Source organism: Vidua macroura, chromosome 20 (assembly GCF_024509145.1).
Source record: "Vidua macroura isolate BioBank_ID:100142 chromosome 20, ASM2450914v1, whole genome shotgun sequence".
Lineage (NCBI taxonomy): Eukaryota > Metazoa > Chordata > Aves > Passeriformes > Viduidae > Vidua > Vidua macroura.
In genome coordinates this window covers 5,377,546-5,399,180 of record NC_071590.1, presented here as the reverse complement: position 1 = coordinate 5,399,180, position 21,635 = coordinate 5,377,546, and the positions used below count along the sequence as shown (strand labels likewise).

General features: G+C 51.4%; 1 protein-coding gene across 1 annotated transcript; it reads right to left on the bottom strand.

Annotated features, from left to right (window-relative positions):
- Positions 1–513: 513 nt before the first annotated feature.
- YWHAG (tyrosine 3-monooxygenase/tryptophan 5-monooxygenase activation protein gamma) lies at positions 514–21,535 on the bottom strand. Its single transcript, XM_053995623.1, has 2 exons — positions 21,278–21,535; positions 514–4,068 (listed from the first exon to the last, which is right to left on the bottom strand). The coding sequence occupies exons 1-2, from the start codon at positions 21,362–21,364 to the stop codon at positions 3,412–3,414; spliced, it is 744 nt and encodes a 247-aa protein (XP_053851598.1). The 5' UTR covers positions 21,365–21,535; the 3' UTR covers positions 514–3,411.
- Between the last annotated feature and the right edge of the window lie 100 nt (positions 21,536–21,635).

Here is a 21,635-nt window from a genome sequence, read left to right as displayed (position 1 = left end):
GGCGCTGGGGTGGGGTCGGGGTGTCCCTCTCTGTGTGGGGGTGTTCGGTGAGCCCCCAGCCCCTCCTTGCACGGCCCGGGGGCTGTTCCCGGCCCCTTGCCGGGGGTGTCGGTGCTGCAGCCCCGGATCCCTCGCAGGCCGCGTGAGTCAAGGCGCGTTTTCTGTTTATAGGTTCGCGGGAGGGGAGTATTTTTACAGCGTGAGTCACCGCGCGTGTGGCTGCGAGCGGAAAACCGTCGGGAAGGGACGGAGGTGGGGAAGGACGGAGGTGGGGAAACACCCACCCAGCCACTCCTGAACCCACGGGACCCTCCCCGCGGCTCCCACCGCCCCGCAGGGCACCGGCCCCCGCCCCGGGGAGGAGCCCGGCGAAGCCTCAACCCGCAGGGATGCGGATCCTCGGCAGCAGCGCAAGGGAGGTGGCCCAGGAGCAGAACCCAGGCCGTTCCCGAGCCCCCTCGTCCCACGGAGCCCCCCAGAAAGTCGAGACAGGCGATAACAATTAAGCAGCGCTGACGTCAGATCTGTAAGTTTATTTGCTCAATGTACGACGGCTACATAATGACTCACATTCATGATATTCCATCACTGAGGAAAAACTGCTAAGAATGGTCCGTGTGTGAAATAATTCCTTACAGAAACACGGAGTTGGAAAAATAATCACTGATTAGACCTTAAAAATAGTTCACTGCATAACATGACAAAAAGCACAAACAAAGGCTCATTCAAAGAACACAGTCATTGTTCTCCTACACTGTAATAGTTATAATTTCACCATGACGAACACCAGACATTAAGATTAAGCTAACACTGGTGTTTTCTTTTGCTTTTTTTTTTTCCTTTTTAAAAACAAAATCATATATAATTGCATGTCACTATAGCAACATCCATAACAGATCAGTTTGTTACGATCACTATTTGGTAGAGCAAACTTTACCCCCGAAAAAAAAAAAAAGGAAAGAAAAATAAATTAAAAAACTTTAAAAAATTTTTGAAGACTATTTTGTCATAGGAATACATAACATCTACAGTATAAGTTAATAAATTTCAAGCTACTGTATAGAAATACGACACTAGCATGCACAATATTGTATCAATAGAGTAATGGAGCAGTAATCATTTCACTGGAGAGACAGTATCATAGGCAAGTGCATCTCTTAAAAAATTAAAGAAACCATTCAAGCTGCTTAAAAATCAAGTCCCTGACCCCCACTCCGTTTTTAGCCCTCTTGTGCCATCTCTCCTGCATAAGTTTCCTAAAGCAGCCAGAGCAAAAAGCCAAAAAGAGTAGTAATTATTTGGAGAAAAAGAAAAAAAAAAAAAGATAGGTTTTGTAATTCCAGTAAATCACTTCCAATTACACAGCTGGGACAACACTGCTCACGGGACACGGGGGTCGATGAGAGGGAGGTCAGAAGCCTAAAGCATCTCCCGGTCCCGGCACCGCACACCCCTGGCCGCGGGATGCTGCGCCCCGAATTCCCTGGGGGACACTCGGAGCAGGAAAACCCGGCCTAAAGAAAGCCGTGCCGGGGAAACCCGGCCTAAAGAAAGCCGTGCCGGGGAAACCCGGCCTAAAGAAAGCCGTGCCGGGGAAACCCGGCCTAAACAAAGCCGTGCCGGGCAGGGCTGGGGCTGAGGCGCTCCCGGGCAGCGGCTCGGGGCCGGCGGGAGGGGCCGGAGCCGTGTCCGTCCCCCCGGGCCCCGGCAGCGGGAGCGGCGGTGCCGTGTGTGCCTCACCACAACGCGCCGTGTCGGGCTGGCTCTCGCAAGGGACAGGGAAAGCCTGGTTCCAAAATCAGCCTCAGAATCACGACAAGGAATTAAAGCACGAGCGCGGTTTCTCCTCACTGCGCAGCGCTGGGGGAAGCGCTGCAGGGCGCAGCACTCCGCGAGCCAGAGAACAGCAGTGAACCTCCAACAACCATGGAAAAAATCAAAATTAAAGCTAAAGTTACTCAAAATGGGGTAAGTAGTACCTGCTAAGCAATTCAGATGCCCCAACTCCCACCCCCGGCCGGATCAGACAGACTCAGAAAAGATTTTGCTAAGAAGAGAACTAAGTTCTGGGCTCCCGATGGTGGACAGAAATGTCTATGATTGTAGCTCTTCCCTTGAGGAATTTCTCTACCAAATTAGCGTCTAAGCTCCTGAAGTTCACTCATTACACCACAAGCTTCCCCAGGAGAAAAGAAAACACACCCGGCTTCCCTGGTGACAAACAAGGGAGCCCTGGGTGCTGGAGATCTGCTGACAAACCTCATGGTACAGTGGGAGAAAGTCAGGCAGAGTGAAATGGCAGTGCAATCCCTGAGGAAGCAGCTGTGGCACCTTAAATCAGGATGGTCTTTTGAAATACCAAACACAGTACATGACATACAGACCTGAATGCTCTTTTTTTAAATATTTTTTTATTGGTTTTTTATTTAAGTGGCATTTTTAAGTTTAAACACTTCCCCCTTTGTCTAATTAAGTTCTTAAACCTTTTGCTGTGGACTTAAAATAGTTGAAACAGCCGCTAGCCAAGCACCTGTTAAGCTGTTGACCAAAAAACTAGAGCAGCTTTGATGTTCCTCGGGCGGGCGGTCTTCTTGCCTTGGGCGACACAGAATAGCTAAAGCCAGTCCACAGGCGAGGACTGCTCAGGAAGGCAAGCCAAAAGAACTAGCAAAAGAAAGAAAAACAGACAATCAAAGGCTTGATGTCATATGGCTGTAATGTAGAAATACTGTAAACTGCAATTTAGTGTTAATACTGTAAGCTACACCCTAATAAATATCTCAACCAAAAAAAAAAAAAAAAAAAAAAGGAAAAAATATTGGATGGCCTAAATCCCAGGGCTTTGCAAGCCCCAAATTCTTTAGTTTTGTTGGTTTTATTTTTAATTCCTTCTCAATTTGGGGATTTGCAGCTGTGCCCTGGCAGGCAGAGCGCTGCAGAGAGAGGCCCCGCGACGTGGTGTGGGCACACGGCACCTGGGCTGCGGAAACAAACGCTCAAAGCCTTACTGGAACCACAGAACTCCCTTTTTTTTTTTTTTTCAAATGTTTTTGCGTTGCTTTCCTTAAAAATGAGGGCCATTCCATCCACGCAAATTCGTCTTAAAACCCTTTTTTTATTTCTAGCAATAAAGTTAAATTAAAGACAGCTCCACTTGTATTAATAATCTACAGAACAGTCCATATGCCAGTGAGGCTGCTATTCCATACCAGCACAGCCAGCCTGACTTCCACTAGTGGTGTTTTGGCAAAAATGTCAACGAGGCAATCAAAGACAGGTTGTGGGGGGCCTCCCTGGGAAGGTGTCCCCTCCCTTTCCCTCCCCCACCCCGGACCCCCCCCCACTCGTGGGAAAAAAATAAAGACTGCAGTAGTTAGCATCAGCGTGCGGCTGCCAGTCCATCGGGGGGGTCTAGTTGTTGCCTTCTCCGCCGTCGTCGTCTTGCTGATCGCTCGTCCAGAGCGTTAGGTTGTCGCGGAGGAGCTGCATGATGAGCGTTGAGTCCTTGTAGGAGTCCTCGTTGAGGGTGTCCAGCTCGGCAATGGCGTCGTCGAAGGCTGTCTTGGCCAGGTGGCAGGCCTGCTCCGGCGCGTTCTGGATCTCGTAGTAGAAAACCGAGTAGTTAAGCGCCAGCCCGAGCCGGATGGGGTGGGTGGGCTGCATGTGCTCCTTGCTGATCTCATGGGCTTCGCTATAGGCCTTCTCCGAAGACTCCACCACGGTCGCCCTCTTCTCCCCGGTGGCCACCTCGGCCAGGTAGCGGTAATAGTCCCCTTTCATCTTCAGGTAGAAGACTTTGCTCTCGTACTGCGTCTCGCTGCAGTTCTTGATCAGGTAGTTGTCCAGCAGGCTCAGCACATCCTGGCACACCGCCTCCAACTCCTTCTCGATCTTCTCGCGGTAGGCACGGACCATCTCGATCTTCTTCTCGTTCCCATCTGCAGAGGTCTTCTGCTCGATGCTGCTGATCACTCGCCAGGACGAGCGCCGCGCCCCCACCACGTTCTTGTAGGCGACGGACAGCAGGTTCCTCTCTTCATTGGACAGGGGCTCGTTCAGCTCCGTCACCTGCGTGGAGAGAGGGGGAGAGAAAAGAGGTATTTGGGTTAAGCGCCAGCCTTCTGACACTCCCATCACACCTTTGGGTGTTCTGTGCATCTCTAGAGAGAGTCAGGAGGAGGCAGTCGGCTCGCAAAGTCCTGCTCTGTCATCCAGCTCTGTCTCTGCCTCCATCCCAGCAGGAGCCAGCTGGGAAATCATGCTGTGGTCCAGACCCACAACAAAAGGAGCGGATGTTGGGTTTTATTTGAGAGATCAGCATCTTCCAGAACGAGAAAAATCTTCTAGGAAAGAGATGCCTTTCACCTGTAGGATGAGAGTTGGGCTTGGTGATGCAGGGGAGAGGGCCAGTCAAAGCAAGAGGGAGGAAATGGTCCAGGGTTATGAGCTACCTGCATGGATTAACACCACCAGAGCTACAGGGTGTTCATCTTTTCTGCTTCCCACAAGCATGGGGCAGGCTTCAGAGACACCCAAAGAATCTCTGAGATGAGATTACACAATTACAACTGCCTCAGGCACCTGCACAAATGAGGACTTAAATGCTCACATGGTGAAGGGGAAATCTCTCACACTGGATTTTCCTCACTGAGGTTTACAGTGTTACCTGCCTCATGCACCACAAAATACACAAAGGGATTACGGAGATGACGAGCACAGAGCTCCCTCAGTAACTTGGGAAGCATCACTTGGTATCACAATAATCCCATTCCAGCTCCCACAACACCATCACTGGCTGGAGCCACCCGGGCAGCACCTTTGGCCAAGACTGCACCAGCCTCCCACCCCCAGGAGCAGGAGGAGCCCTCGCAGCAGACAGGACACCACGTGGCAGCTGCACACAGCTGCTCCCCTGGGGCGGTTACAGCTGCCAAGTGCCACTTTGAGCCCGGGCATGGCCACAGTCCCCTTTCCCCCAGGACACACCCCCACCCCACATCCACACCCTGGGCACAGCCACCTGGGAATCAGGCCACCAAAGCAGGAACCTGTGAGCCACCTCACGGCAGTAAAGGATTAGGTAATGGTTTGGATGCGAAAGGCTTCTGCAAACACTGAGTCACTTTCACAAGGATCTGTAAGGGCAAGGTTTGCTCTGGGCCCAGATAACCACATTTATGGTGGGGATCAGGAGGCCAAAGGCCCAGCCCAGGCTCATTTGAATGGCCTGGAATGACTCACAGTTACTCACACCATATTGCTCACACCTGCACATTCCAGAACATCCACTCCTCCTGCATGCTCTGGCTAATGTCTCCTCCCAAAACCAGGCTACAGCTAAGCCTGTTTCCCCCAGAGCAAGCAGAGTCTTTGATCAGACCCCCTCTAGCCCTTTCCCTCAAGGCAGAGGCAGCAAGCAGACCCTCCACTCCCACCCCTGCTGCTGTGTGGATCTGTGCTGCTCCACAGGATGCTCTAGAGCCTGGCAGAGGAACAGCAGACACCCCTTTTCCACAGGGGTCTTCCTACGCAAACCAGCACAACTGCTTCTGCTCCAGGGTAAGAGACAGCGAGGGAGCAGGACAAAGAGCACAGAGCAGGATGCCAGGGCAGCTCCCAGTGCTCCCGCCCAAGGTAAGCAGGGCAGCGATGCCCGGGCCATCCCACAGCTCCCGGTGCCAGGCCAACCCTCACACCCTTCTCCTAGCCAAGACAACGGTGACTGTTTAACCACAGGGCCCTGGCATCCCTGTGATATCCTGCTTCCTGCAGCAGGGCCCAACCACAAGGTGCCCAAATCCCCGTGGTGAGACACTCGCTCGCTGCCTCCAGCCTGCCTGCTGCGCTGAGGTCTCTACTCTGCAGCTTTACAAAACGTCTCCCTATATTCTTCCCTCTCAGTGACACCTGCACAAACCACAGTAATGATTCTGTGAGTTAAAAACGTCTTTGGAAGCACAACCAAGGTGTCCCCCTGCCCCAGAGCTTACGGGTTGTCTGTCCTCAGAGATACCAAAGACTCCATCAGGTTACCTGGGGGCTTATCCCACCTAAGCTGCCCTGTTTTGAGTGAGGGATTTGGAAATAGAAACATCCAGAAATCCCAGCCTGAGTTATTCTCTCCCAGCTGTAAATGGAGTGTCCAACACCAACAGCCAGACAAGAGACTCAGTGATTCCAAGAGTTTTCTGTCCTGACAGGGGTTGAGGAGATTGATCACCAGATGAAATTTTGCTTTTAGCAAGGTGCTCCCTGAGAAGAGACACCAGTTTTGAAGTGAGGAACAAGCAGGTGCCCCACAGCCACGTCTGCAGATACTTATCACTGCAGGAAGAAGTAGATTTACCTCCTCTCACCAGAAGAGTCTTGCTGGAGGACAGATTTATTAAAACTACAGGGAGTTTCGTGGGATTAGCTTTGCCATAAACATTTTAAATTCGAAGCTATTAAGGATTACGGAGGAAAGTTGCCTGTCAAAATCCTTTCAACAAACTGGCTGACAGATGGAAGGTACACCTGTGGAGACAGCAGATTCCCCTGGGGAGCTCACAGGGAACTTGTAAAAGCAGGAAGGGAGCCTTGTTAACCATGTCATTGCTTTCTAGCAGGACCCAGACTCCCAGGAAGGAGCACTGCAGAGACATGGCCAAGATGTCACATGGGTGGGGACAAGGACCACAGCCCTCAGCACCAGGAGAGGGAAGAGGCTGTAGTCCCACACATTTCAGTTCACAATTGAGCTGAGGGAGGAAGAACAGAAAACCATCTGGCTCTTCCATTCCCAGCAGGAGGAAAATGCAAGATGCCCAGGACACAAGGTATCAGACAGCAGGATACACTGAGCTGCCTTATCAGTCAGAAAAAGGCAGAAAAGATGTATCCCAGGCTCAGCTGCCTTTGAGGACATCTCTGCCCTTGGCCTGCCCCGAGCTGCCTGCTGCCTGCTCGCCTGTGCTGGCATTTCCTGCCACAGCCCCCTCCACACTCCAGACTGTGCAGTCACTGTCACTCTGCTCTTCCCACAGCACTGCACCAGTGCCCATCTCCAGCAGAAACCACTCCAACACCTCTGCACCAGCCTCTCACATGCATGTGGGGCTGTGCCTTCTCTGCAGCCTGTGCTGGCCAAACAAATGCTGGTTTTTTTTTTTTTTACACTGCAGGATACCGAAACAAAGTGAGTTCAACCAAGCCATTGGCTAAACAGCAGGTTCTGATATACTGAGTCTGTAGCATTGCACTGAATGCTTCTGCTATAACATCAAACAAGGCAATATCCTGCATCAGGCCTGGATCACACTGCAGCAGTCACATTATGGAAAGGGGGAACCATCCCCCTTCTTAACTCAGACCCTGAAGGGGTCTCACCTCCCCAAAGATGGGCAGTACCCAGATCAGGTCCCCTGATGCCATTTCCAGCACTGTTACATGGAGTCAGAGGCTTCAAACAGCCAAAGGAAAATCTTAATTTGGCATTAGGAGGGCTTGGCAAGAGCACAAAGCCATCAGCCCCCAGCTGGAGTCTACCTGCTCTTTGGGAAGCTCAGTCAGTTTGGAGTTTTACTTCCCTGGCTGCCAGCAGAGAACAGCACAATTTGCTCTGCAAATCTCAGTAACTGTCCAGCCTCATCTCACTCTTGTGCTCATGGAGACTAGGGAGAGGGACAGGAGATGCATGAGCCAGTATCATGTCCTGGATATGGCATAAACAGCCAAGGACAAGGAGCTGATCCACATGGTGGAAACTTGATAAAGGAAAGTCTTTCAGCTATTCTGGAAAAAAAAAAAAAAAAAAAAAAAGAGAGAACACACCTGCCAGGAGCAGACTGCACAAGGACACCCAGGCAGGGAGTGCAGGAAGCTTGGCAAGGAGCAGTCCATGCTGCCAGGCTCTGGCTGGGAGGCATGTTCCATCACCAAGCTGGAGGACACCACCAGTTCCAGTCTCACCAGTTCTCTGATGGCACAGTGTCTGCACCACCAAGACTCAAGTGCCCTTAAGCCACGGGGAAACTTCTTGAGTTCCCATTGGACAAAAATTACTGGAAGTTTAGGGTTTATACTGCTTGGGAGACCAGAGGCTTGTACAAATTCAAGCCCTCTGATTTGCAGCAAAGCACTGCAGAGGCAGCACCATCTCTGAGAAGGTTTTCCTGATTTCTCCACTACAGCTGGAGCTCTGACTCAGCATCCTGCCCAAAACCTGGCAGGCTCCCGGCATGCCCGAGGATCACATTGCAGCCAGGCAAGGTTCAGCCTCTTGAGGAGAGGCCAGGGAACAAACAAAACTTTACCTGTCCCTAATGTCAATGTAAACTACAAAAGCCCAAGGGTTGGTTCTACAGCACCTTCTTTCTGGAAGTATCCTGATTAACAGGCTTTGGTGAGACCCACAGAGAAGGTTTGCTCCCAGAGAACAGCAAGTTAGGTTGGTTAGGGGCTTATTCCAGGACTCCCATCCTCCACTTCTCACCTTGCATGAGTAGGTCTGAGTAAACATCAGGAAATGACTGTTTTTGAGGTCCCCTCAGTGACTGCAGTGAAGATTCATCACAGGACTTAGTTCTACCTGTTTATTCTTGCACACTTTTCACTTAGTTTGATAATTAAGTGCCCACCCATTTACAGCTTCTGCCTGGCTTTGATGTCTTATCTTAAAGCAGACAGCACTGGCAAGCTGACAGGACCCAGAGATCCTTCCCTGGGGAATACCATCAACATCTGACAGTTTAACCCAACACTTGCTGTTCTTATTGCGTAGAAGAGAATTCAAGTCCTTCAGGACATCAGACAGCTACAAAAGAGTGAAGCTTTCCTGGAGAGACAGAGACACACATGAGAACTTCAAACTGTTCACTGAGAAAAGCTTATAAAGATCATCAGAGGTCCTCTCCCACCAGGATACACAACATCCATCTTCCCTTCAGCACTCGTGCTTCCTGTTCTATCTACAGCTCCTGCACCATGTAATTAAATTCGTTATCTCTCCACACAAACCCTAGCAAGTGCCTTGTTTTCCTTCACATGCAGCTCGTTAGTCTGAGCTCTGGCCTGCAGGTCCCCTTCTGTGTTTCATTTTTTGAAAGGCAAATGTGCTTTTGAAACAATGTTCTGACCAAATCCAACCACTGAAATTCCTTCTTGGTCTGTAGCCACTGGCACGGGGAGCACCAGCACAAAACCCCTCCAGGCTCAAGCAGCTGAAAAAGGTCACAATACCTACAGACATGTCACCTCCCCCCCCATCTCCAGCTGCTGTCTCATGCTGCCCACCACCCATGAGCAGGGACAAGAGAACATGGCCTCAGGCTATGCCAGGGAAGGTTCAGGCTGGACATCAGGAAGAAATTCTTCACAGAAAGGGTTGTCAGGCATCAGAAGGGGCTGCCCAGGGATTTGTGGAGTCCCCATCCCTGGAAGTATTCAAGAAATGAGTGGACATGGCACTAAGTGCTCTGGTCTGGTTGATGAGGTGGTGACAGGTTAAAGGTTGGAGGTCTGTAACCTTGGAGGTCTTTTCCAACCTTAATGATTCTGTGACAAGACCACCTTCAGCAGCCCAAGTGCTGTCAATTTGGAAGGCCATGACTGACAGACTGCCTGTTTTTTCCTGTCCCCAGCGCGCCCTAACTTGAAGAAATGGCTGCCCTCAAGCACATGAAATTGTCACCATTACCCAGCAGCCTGGTGAGAGTCACGACTTGATGTCACTCAACCTCACCAAGAGCAGCTTCTCCCCAAGCACCAGAGCGAGCTGTCCTACAACTCCATCACAGCAGTCAGAAAGATGCTTTTCTTAAGCACTGTCCTACTTTGGCGAAGTAGGCGTGTGTTAAACCAGACCTAAATCTAAAATGTTACCAGATTGGTTTGGGTTCTTTTCCCTGTTGCCTTGCCTTCGCCCCCACGTCACACTTCCAAAGTGGAAGTCACACCATAACTGCTTCTCTCCTTGCTGACCTCCCTTCCGCTGTCCTCTGCTCATGTTTTAACTCAGTGTGGCCAGGAGAGGTTTGGGCTGTAGGTCAAACCCTTCCTCTCATCCCAGACAAGACCAAAAAAAAGCACGTGCATGCTGTGGGCAGACACAAGTTCCCCACTGCCTTCTCCTCTGCCTGTTTCACTATGAATAATCATGTCCTAGTTCCCGTTTTCTAAGCTGGCAGGGCCAGTTCACATCACAGGACAGCGGCTGAGGGCACATGGGATGGTTCTGCCATTACATTTCAAATTGCTCCCAGTGCCTCAAGGATCAGTGTCTGCAGAGAACTGTTTATTGCTTGTAGCCCAACTGCATCTCAGAGGCTACTCAGGCACTCCAGACACCAATTAGGATTTCTGCATGTTCTTCCAACACTTAACAGCAGCTTTCATCCCACTCTGCAGCCTTTATTACTTAAGGCGACTTTGAACCTCCCAAGACAAAGTCTTCAAAACTGGGAGATGTGGAAACCAAGAGCTCATTTATTTTATTGGCCTCTGTAGCTTAATAACTACATGTGATTGCACTGCATTCAGGTTTGATCAGTCCTTGGAGCCTGCAGGCCTCCTGCTCCAGTTTCAGTGTGGCCATCATGGATTTCAGTTAGAGAAAAAGCAAATTTCAGCTGCTTGGGTCATTCTTGCACATGAGAAGTCGAAGGGAGACAAGGTGAGAACATCAGTAAGAGCAGCAGAGCTCTGAGCTGCTCCATTCAGTGTCTGGCAGCAGCATTTTGTGTACCAGCCCTTATCTGCAGCACTGCAGTCCCAGCACTTGGTCTAACGACTCTGGGTTTCTTCCCACTACAGAACACCTGGTGCCATTGATTTGCATCCCTGACTTCTTCTGCAGCTTGAGATAAGGCAAACACGAGGGAGCATTTGCCTGCCATGGCTATTGGGGACAGAGAGCAGACCAGACACATCCCAGTAACCAACTGGAAGGAATACCCCGACCTCCCAGTTTTGTGCATGTTCAAGTGTTCTACAAACAAATGTTCAAGGAGCTACAAACCATTTCTGAGTTAGCATTGCACAGTCCTGTCGCAGGGAGCTGCTCCTCGAGTCAGCATGTGCTTTCTGAGCCAGGAAGGAATTATGCTCAAATTTTCTTGTTTTCCTTATTAACACCCTGATTCCCATCAGCCTTACTGACAGGCTATTAAAGGAGATGAAAACTGGCCGTAGGACAACTTGTTTCAGCATCTTGCTGCCACTACCTGCCTTGTGCTTATTAAAAACTCTCGGTGAAAATGATTGACCTCTGTTGGCCTAGTGCCTTCCAGCCACCAGATGGAGAGAGCAGCAAGTCCAACCACATCAGTCCCAGCATTTCAGGGGATTGTCACTCAGGGCTCATCACACCATCCCTGGCAGATGGGATACCAGCACCTTTGCCTGCTAACTACAAAGCAACAGAAGGGATGCCAAGCTCTTCCTTCCCCGGGATATGGCAGGCTGGCAGCATCATCTGCCCACTGCTGTGTTCTGTGAGTGCCTCAGCAGCAGCACAGGATCACCACCAGCCTTCTCCATCACCCAACAGCTCGGGAAGCTCTCCTGCCTCGGATTATCTGCTCTGTCCCCTGCTGACAGGCCTGTTTTCCAAGCTCTCTGCTAAGCACGTGGAAGACCAGTGCCACAGCGTGCCGCTGCTGTGAGAGCTCAGACGTAGCCCTGGAGCTCACAGCAAGTTTCAGGAGCTCAGAGCTGATCCGTTGATCCTTTTGGAAGCAGAATGACAATTCATGGTTGCTATAGGCTCTTCTGGGCTGCTTTAAGCTTTTCCAGGTGAGAGCTGAAGAGCTCTTCAAGAGTAACTGCAGTCTTTCCTCAGAAGCATTTCTGTACAAGTTTAAAGACTTGGGGTTTTAAAATTTCTGTTTAGGCATTATTCCTCAGAAGATTCCATCTACTCACAGGCCTTTGAGCTGAAGCAGACATTCACAGGATGGCTACTGGACATTTCTAGAGTCTTAAGACTTGGTCCACACAGATGAAGATGTTTTTTTTTTCTTTCCAATTCATGGTAAAACAAACCCAAGCTAGACAGATTTCAGGGACTCTAGATAAATGCACCAAGTTTCATTTGGGGAGGGTGTTTAGTGCTGCTGGGAGCATTAGCTACTTAAAGATTTACCTCACAGCTTCCAAGGGTACTAATCTGGCTCAGACCTTAGTGCTTTCCTGCTCACCTCCAGCCCCACTGCCAGGCAGTAAGAATCCTGCCACCAGATCATCAAATCCTCCCCAGAGCATCAAGTACCAGGCCTTGTCCTTAATCAGGGGCTCCAAAAATGCCTGTGCCCATAACCTCTACCTGCTGAGCCAAGTGGAGAGAGAAGACATGATGTGCCATGGGCAGGCCACCCCAAGGCTGAGAGCAGGTTCTGGTTGCTGGGAGAGCCTGTTTCCAGGTCTGCTGGAGCAGGATGATCTGGGCAATTCCTGTCTGCTGGCATGGCTTCCTTTGGCACCACAGAGCCACTGCTGCCATGGCAGCTGCAAGCTGCTGCTCCAAAGGGTGAAATGGGAGAAGCTGCAGCCATGCAAAACTCCCTGCAGTGAGCATGCACGATTTTAGCTGCTCCATGTCACTCCTCCAAACACTTTGAGAACACCTGCTTGTTGCACATCCAGGTAAGATTCTGGAAATATTAAAAACAAGCACCACACCAGTTTTTTGCTCTAGGTGTCTTGGTCTGCAGATCCAGCAGTTCCTTGGTGTCTCAAACATGTTTTACCAGATTAAGCAAAAGACTTCCCAGAACACCCAGGCGGATTCCTGCATGCCAGCTCCATGATAGGTTTAATTTCTGCAACAGTGAGTAAGGTGATTATCCCTCCAGATGTACTTTACCCTCCCATTGCTTCGGGGATTTCAGGCTTGATCTTAACACACCTCCAGCAAAGACAATTTTATTTAATTTCTTAAATGAACTTACAGAAAAGAAGAAAGTCAAGTTTTTGCTCTGGCAGCTTTCTGAAGCACTTCAACCAATTTTAAATTACAAGGAGGGTCACTTTACTGTCCTAGATCCAACTGTTTAACTCCCCTTGCCTAGCTCTGGCCATCCCCTCCCACCCTCTTCTGAAGCCCAAGGGGCTCCCACCAAGATTTGATCTCAGTTCATCACAGGTGACAGAACCCCTCAGGTGCTGACGTCACCTTGACACCACCAAACACAAGGAGCCAAGCTCCCAAATTCTAGGTAATGAAATATTCACCCCATGTAACAAAGCCCAACAGCATTAACAGGCAAAGCTCCAACGCCTGCCCCAGCTGGGTGTAAATCAAAGGCTGTTAATCTCCCCCAAGTTCTCATTCACTGCTGAATACTAAGTATTAGCCTTTTACAAGTAGAGATCTCCTACAGCAATTGTTGACCGTGTCTGTTAGCACATGGCACAGCAACAGCTTCTCCACCTACTATTAATAAACTTGATGCTGCTGAGCACCACAACTGTCCAAACAACGCGTCCATCAGCAGCCTCGTTAGCACTGAGGCTGAGACTTCTCACTGGTGTTTTTCTAGAGCCTTGCTGAAACCATCTTAGAGAGGAGTCAGAAGCACAATGACATGCCAAGTAGCTTTGCTTGGTACGTAAGCAAAGACACATCCCAAGCAAGCCAACCCATCTAGCGAGATCAGAGGGAATTTGCAAACAATTAAGGAATGGTTTGCACTTGGAATCCCTGCAGACTTGCGCTCGTCCAAGCACAGCTGCCTCAAACACCCATACACGGACTCAATTCCAACATCTCCTTCACAGAAGAAAAACATTAAGTACTCTAATCCCTAATCTGGGGATCACTTTAAGGGAATCTCACGCCATCATCAGTGACATGTTCTCTAGTTACTCTCCTACTGCAATTAACTAATGCACTGCCCCTGGTCACTAGATCACTAGCCTGGGGCCAAAAAGCAGGTTTGTTTAATATCTAATTGAGCATGTACTGGGTCATGTCAGAGATGTGACTAAATCTGGGTTAGCACAGAAAAACCTCAGACTGGGGGAAGTTTGCCCTTAAATAGGCAGACAAAGGCTTTTGTTTCACCAGCTACACGAAGGCTTTGCTTTTGAGAGACAGTTTTGTCAGTGTTTCCTGCAGCACAAGAATTGCTGCCTCATCATTTCAGCTCCATTTTCCAGACTTCACCATTTCTGAGCTTTTCCAGACTATACCAAGATAACCAGCAGTGCAACCAGCATGAGACTCCAAGGTGAAGATCAACCCTTATGATTTACCAGCCCCAGCAGCTTCCAGACCACACGAGGGACCAGAAAGATGCAGCAGCTCAGCCTCACTATCATTGTGTGCTCAGAGAAGATGGACAAAGCCATCCCACTGCTGAGCTCCTGTCCTAGGCACGCTCCTCACCCAGAGCCACGGGTGGGAATCCTACATCTTGGCATCTGGATTGTGGAGCAAAGAGTCAGACTTCTTGCTTAAGAAAAGAAATAAATTTAAACAGCAGAATAAAAGTAATTTTGTCCCCATCTTCCTTAATTTTAGACTGGGAGGAAGGACTTTGCTCATTAGATCAAGCAGCCACAGGGAAAAACATTCCCACAAAGCCATTTCATTTGCATGAGGAAAGAAGAGTTCCCCCACCTTCAATGACCAAAAGCTGCACTGGCAGAAGCACAGGCAGAGCCTGGCAGCCAGCAGCCACGGCAGAACATTTTATCTCAATGCCACCAGCATAAAATCAGCCACCACCATTTATCTGGATTGCTTCTTCAAGTCAAGCCAAAGGTTTCAGGGGCTGAAAGACAAAGCCACCAAAAATCCAACACAGTGACCAATCCATTGCTACTTCCCCTTGTTTTAGCTGGTTTCCAGGCTATTGCTGCCCAGCTGTGACCATCACTAGTCAAATCAAGTCAATATTTAAGTTTTCACTCAGTTTTTGCTTCCCAGACAAGGCAGTTGCCATTTTCAAAAAATGGCAGTTACCATTTCTCTGCAGTCACGTGAATCTAACACTGGGGAGCAAGACTTCAGCTAAGGACCAGTTGGGTTAGTTACCTGTCCAGTAAAGAGCAGAAATTGTTGAAGGCTTTCAGCTTTCCAGAAGGAAAAGACAAAGACTTGACCAGTGAAGGAAAGAAGGTCTAAGCTGGCTCCAAACCAGTTAGCACAAAAATACTCCTCACAGTATCAGCTTTGGAAAAATCTGTCGTGAGCTGCAGAGCACTGAAGCGTAGGAGAACGCCTGGAAGCATCCAGGGTGCAGCAGCTACCCAGAGACAACCTCAGTCCTGCATCACAGCTTTGCCACAGTGAGGTGGAAGATGATGCCTGGATCCTATCAAGACTGTCAATGGAGAAACGCTTGGGAAGCCAGGCAAATCCTGTTCCACTGTGCTTTGTGCTGCAGTTATTCTAATATGCATCCACATTTTGCTGGTGGCTCAGGAGGCTGAACAGGGCAGAAAAGCATAAGGCAGAGTCTTAAATGCCCCAGGCATTGACCCATCTGAGGAAAAGCTCCCTCAGGTCAGATTGGAGGCATTTTCCAATGCCTCCTTCCCTGTACCTGCCTTTGAACAGCCTGGTGTTTGGCTGGGACACCGAGCAGCCAGCTCTGGTCTGAACTAGTCTGACAGTCCTCATGGCTCTTCCCTGCCAGACAGGAATTGAGCTCCCTACACACCACTCACCTCTGCCAAGGAAAAAGCAGCACCAACAAGCTCAGCAGTGCTCCACATCCAAGGACACGTCTGAGCTCAGACAAAGCCACCTCCCAAAAAGCAGTTGGTTACTCCAGCACTAGCAGTTGGGACACACAAAAGCTTGGATTCTTTTTTTCCTACTTATGTACGCTTGCACACAACTTCTGTGCATGGTTTACTTGGCATGAAGCAGCTCCAAATAGAAGCTCAAGAGTTCAGTCAGAGTTGGTGCATTAGGCCCTGCCAGATGTGTCACCATCCCTGGAATTTTCTCCAGATGTCAGGTCATGGCTACCACTCTCCTCCCCAGCCCCTGCTCCATCAGCTGCACTCTGAGCCATGTTTCTCCTTCTGTCCTCAAGAGCAACAACTGCAAATCCAATTCTCAGCTACAAGCCTGCAGAGGTAGTAGAAATATCAGGCTTTGAAAAATCCGTGTCCTTAGGATTGTGACCTTGGGGTCACTCATCAGCCTGGGAACAAAACCCAGGCCCCCCTATAGGCTAATGGGGTCCATCAGGTCACTTTCACTCCACCTCCCTGATCTTAAGCTCAGCAAAGCTGAGGCAGCTTATTCCTACTTGGAAAGCCAAGCTGAGCATGCTCCTGAGAAGCACTAATGCTACTGGCCCAGGCACAAGAATACACATGAAGAAGAGGAAAAAGTATGGTGGTGATCCTCAAATTAAGGAAAATCTTAATTCTACCAGCTGTAGAAGCTGAGGAAGAACCATGTTTTTCATCTCCCTGATCAGAAACCAAACCTCAGCTGCAGGAGGCAGAGGGATACACCACAGTTGGAACATGGATAACCCTCTTGAAAGCACCATCCAAAACATCCATGAGAACCACTAAGAGGATGCCAAACACATCATCCTGTTGCCAAGAACAGTGTATATGCCCCTAGATGCTGGAGTGTTCAACCCAGGAGACATTTCTGGAGCTGAAGTTCTGTGGTTGTCCCTAAATTGCTGTTCCTGCGTATTCCAGCAAGGCCAAGCACACATCATCAGTGTCCAATGAGTTTATTCCAGAGAGCAACTTTGGGATCAGCTGGTGAACACAGCTGGAGCAGATAGGGTTTATCCACTGACATTATGAAGCTTATTTGGTGTACTAAAACAACTGAATCTCCTGTGAACCAGCCATCTTTTTACACAAGAAGCAGCAAATAAAGGTGGTTGAAAAAAAATTTAATAAATCAAGACAACTCCCACCAGTTTTGTTGCACTTTCATGGTTAGACATCATCCAATAGATTTACTGAATAAATAATCCAGGGGTTCATAGAGAGCCCTTGCCCAAGTTTTACTGTTTCTATGCCCCCAGTATAATTCAACTGCTATATTCTCCATCACAGTCTCAATATCACTTTTGTTTGGCTCAAGAAGAGCCATTTCGAGTCCAATCCACCCTGGCTGCTACACTTGGCCAACTAAGAAACTCAGCATGGTCTTGTAAGTCAGAGTCTCTTCCTAAATGGACTAAGTAAGAGCTCACAGGAGCTCAAAGAGACTGCAGTCACATACAGGGCACATTGCACGTGTGACTCAGGCTACTGCTACGAGGTCCCAAGGCTGTCACACAGAGACAACCCCACACTGTGAACCTGTACAAGGTCAGAAGGACAGGAGCTCCTGACAGCCACCATCCTGTCCTGACCCCATGGACCTCCAGGAAGGAAGCCCTGCTCACGAGTCAGGCTGTCTCCAATCCCTAGCACCACTGCAGTCCACCAGTGGTCTGGAGGCACTGTGAGCCTGGGCAGCATTCAACCTGCCTGCACAAGAGCATCAATGCTGCCATTAGATGCCAACAGCTAATGACTGCACCATCCACCTCGGCACTGGGAATGGTTTCTTCAAAGCCTTCCCCAGCCCCCCTGGGAAGTGCTACTACAGCAGCTCGCACTCCTTGGTCCCCTCCCACCATCACAGATGGCCTGCCCAGCATTCCTCCTGGAGAAGCCTTTCCACCTTCACCACCCTTTTGTCTGTGTACACTGCGAGCAGAAAGCAGCTAATCATCCCTGCTCTGCTTCCTGGGGACTCTCCAGATAGGCTGGATTTGTGTTACTACCCCTTTTTCCAAGGGTGAGCCTGCTGTCTGTGTGAAGCCTTGCTATCAGCACTGATATACTGGATGTGGAGCTGGTGACCATCGCGGAGAAGCCCACATACCCCATGCCAGGGAAGGCCTGCAATTCCACATCCTCATGCTCCTCCTCCACCCACAATGGCCATTTACTGCACCAAGATGTGCTGCCTAAAGCTTGCAGCAGCCATCTGCTTTCCAACATCTCCAACAGTCCCCCCTTCACACCCACACTTGGTGGTCCTTGCATACAGCACAGCCACGGCCCTGCTGCAGAGGTTGGGCCCCCAAATTCGAGCAGTCAGGTGTTCCCCTCAAAGGGGACAGCCCCACACCTACACCACACATAGGTGCGGTGCAATAATTCTCCCTGTACACTTTTAAAAGATTACTTATTTCCCGCATAAGTTACTGTGACATCTTGTTCATTCACCTGCACGTCCCCCCAACATAAAGGTCTGTGGGGAGGCATGTGCTCTGCTCCCTGGGCAGCGCTGGCCAGGGCCTTGGCAAGGCTCCCACCTCCGGAAAGCCTCCAGCAGCACCGCTCTCCCCAGCTAATGGATATCGATCCCCAGCCCTGGCGTGGGCTCGGACAGCAAAGCTCTTCCTGAAGCTGAACCAGACAAAAATGCATCTTGCTCCAACCACCAGCACTGTGGGGAAGTGAAACTCCAGCAAGCAAGCCCAAGGCCAATGTCTGGCCACACTGGGGACCAGCAGAGAGCTTTCCTGTCCCCCAACACCTGAAAGGGTTGATGGTAGCCCCAGACAGCACTGAGGGGACAAGGGACATGACCAAGGTCATGAAGACATGCCCTGGATCGATGGGCCCAGCCCTGCACCCTTCCTGGGTGTGGCATCACCTTCTGCTCCCTCTGGTAGGTGAGGGGACCATCTGCTGTGTTTTCAGAGACTCCCCCAGTAAACCTGCCCCTTTTGGAGGCTGAAGGAGCAATCCTGCTCCTGCAGCTGCAACACAACTGCAGGTAGCAATTAGGGGCACTGGCAGCTAGCACTTGCAAGAAGCAAGGAGGTAGAAGTTATTATATATAAATAATATTTTTGAGCAACTATTGCAATCCCAGACACCACTAGATGAATTAGCAGACAGCAAGAACCCCAGCACACCAATTCCATTTTAAACCACTAACACAGCCATTCAGCACAGCTTCCCAAGCAGACAGGGCTGAGGCTGAACAACCCACCCAGCTGCCCCACGTGAGGCGGCCACCAAAATGCAACGGTGAGATGGAGCAGCAGGAAAACGAGCCTCTTTTATGCCCATCATTGCCACGGCAGGTTTGAAAGGAGAAGCACCCAGCGTTTCTCAGCAGGGTGCTAGGGAGGGCTAGGTTTGGAGGGCAGGATGGCTCTGCATCACCTTCGCTAGGCGCAGCCCGCATGCTCTCTGCTACCGCCTGGGTGCATTGCAGCTTGGACCATGGCATATGACATCACTAGGCGTTGCTACGGAAATGAGTGCGAGGTCATCAGCCTCCCGCACAACCGGGGCTGGGGGCTGGGCAGCGCACGGGGACGGGGATAACCGGCTGTGACACGGCTGTGACAGGGCCGTGGCCGCCGGACCGGCCGTGCCGGAGCTGGGGCAGAGCGGTGCAGAAAGGAAGAACAAAGCTCTGCCTTTTGTTTGCTGGTGAAGGGAGGCGTCAGCGCTCCCGCTGGGGATCGTTTCCTTACGGCCAAACTACCCGGCAGCTGATAAGAGGCGTTAGCCCGGGTTACTGTTTCACCAGGGCCCGTAAGGAAAAATCACACATAGGAGCTCTTAACAGCACCTGGGGTTCGAGCACCCAGCCCGGGGAAGCAGGCTAAGAGAAATTCACAGTGCAACACGGCTGTGAGTCCCGGGCATATCCCTGCTGGCTTTGTCACGGCGGCTGTATTATCCGTAGGAAATGAGCTGTAGGATCTGCTCACACAGCAGGCTTTGCTTTAAAATGAATAGATGCCGCTATCAGAAAATGGTATAAAAGCCACAGTGCAGCAGAGGGACAGCCCGGCTGGTTTAATGTGATAATATCTCGTTCCGATTATCCATATTTCATTCCCTGATAAGACATCTCCTCCCTCCCCGGGCTCGGGCTGTGACAGTTTTGTCTGTTTGATAAATGCAAGGTTATTGACAAAATGGTGCAATATGGGCAAACAGAGCTGCACCCACGGCAGACTGCGACATTCCCAGATCGGCATTCACTTTTCATCAGCCGGGGAGGACACCCCAGCTCCCAGCAAAGGTTCAGACCTGACTAAGAAGACAAACATAAAGAACAGTTTTCCCCTTTAAAGCACCCCCTCCCTCCCTCCACCCAGTCTAGCCTCTCTGCAATATGACAAATGCAGAATCTTCTGGAATGACTTGATCCTGCCTCCCACGATTGCTTTGTTTGCAAGATCAGATCAGAGATATGTTTTTTTTTCCCTTCTTATATTGTCAAAATGTCAGTATTGAAGGGGAGCGTTCAGTGTCACAAATCAGATCAGCCTGCTATATGCAGAGTCTTTATTTTAAGAGTGTGAAATGAATACAACATGACTCAATTCATAAATCTCCAACCAAGAGCAATAAAAATAAGAGCTTTGACAGTGAAAGGGCTCCCGATCTTGGGGGTCAGGGGCACACACCAGCACCGGCGACCACGCGTGGGAAGGGATGCACGGGGAGATATTTCGGCAGCGGGGAGAGATGTGCACGGAACCCCCCCACACCGGGTCCCCCCCTCCTCGCCCCACGGGCCCCGAGCCGGTGTGACCCCCCCGGGCAGCGCCGCACCCCCGCCTGGCTCCTCTGCCCCGCTGGGGAGAGGGCATGGGGCGGGGGGAGAGAAGAAATGCGGCTGGAAGGTGATGTGGGGGGCTGCAGGGCTGCGGAGGCAACGTGCCCCACGGCGGAGGAGGGGATGTGGGGGTGCTCTAGGGCAGGGCGGGGGGATGCGTGCGGCTGGGTGGGGGCAGCAGGGCAGGGCAGGGCAGGGGGGGCAAAGCGCGGGGGTTTAGAGCAGGGGGAGGATGGGGGGTGGCTCTGGGGCAGAGAGGGGGGATGTGTGCGACTGGGTGGGGGCCCCGGAATAAGGGAGAAGATGCTGGGGGGGGGTTAGGGCAGGAGAGAGCGATGTGTGGGGTTGGATGCGAGCAGCAGAACAGGCGAAAGATGCGGGGAGGGGGCTCTAGGGCAGAGGAGCAGGATGTGTGGGGCTGGGTGGGAGGCCCCAGAGCAGGGAAAAGGATGCGTGGGGGGCTCTAGGGCAGGGACGGGGGTCGGGAGAAAGCAAAGTAACCCTGGATCGGGGAAAGCGGCGGGAACGGGACTCAGCAGGAGGTGTCGGAGGGCGAGGGACCGGGGCCCTCACACCCCGCGGCCCCCCCGGCCGAGCCCACCACCCACCGCGGGGAGCCCGCGGGAAGGGCGAGGGCAGGGCGGCCCCAGCGGGGCAGGAGGAGGAGGAGAGTGTGTGTGTGTGTGTATGTGGGGAGCGCGACGGCCGCGGGACGGGACTCACGTTCTTCATGGCGGCCGCCATGTCGTCGTATCGCTCGGCTTGCTCGGCCAGCCGGGCCTTCTGCACCAGCTGCTCGCGGTCCACCATCTTCGCGGGGTCCGGGGGGGAAGAGGGGCGAGGAGGCTGCGGGCTCCGGGAGGAGGAAGGAGGAGGAGGAAGGAGGAGGAAGAGGAGGACGAGGAGGGCGCGGCGGTCTCGGCGCTGCTGCGGCTGAGGCGGCGGCGGCGGCTGCGCCCGGTGCTGTGCGCGCGCCGCGGGCCACCACAACCCCCCTGCGCGCGCCCCGCCCCGCCCCGCCCCTCCCCCGCCGCCCCGCCCACCCCCCTCGTCCGCGGGGCACGACGGGAGATGAAGTCCT

What these genes read in the sequence shown, in the direction of transcription:
- YWHAG (XM_053995623.1), bottom strand. Translation starts at nt 21,364, where the DNA reads ATGGTGGACCGCGAGCAGCTGGTGCAGAAGGCCCGGCTGGCCGAGCAA. An exon ending in TGGCGGCCGCCATGAAGAAC is followed by an intron (nt 4,069 to 21,277) that starts GTGAGTCCCGTC and finishes CTCTCCACGCAG; the next exon opens with GTGACGGAGCTGAACGAGCC.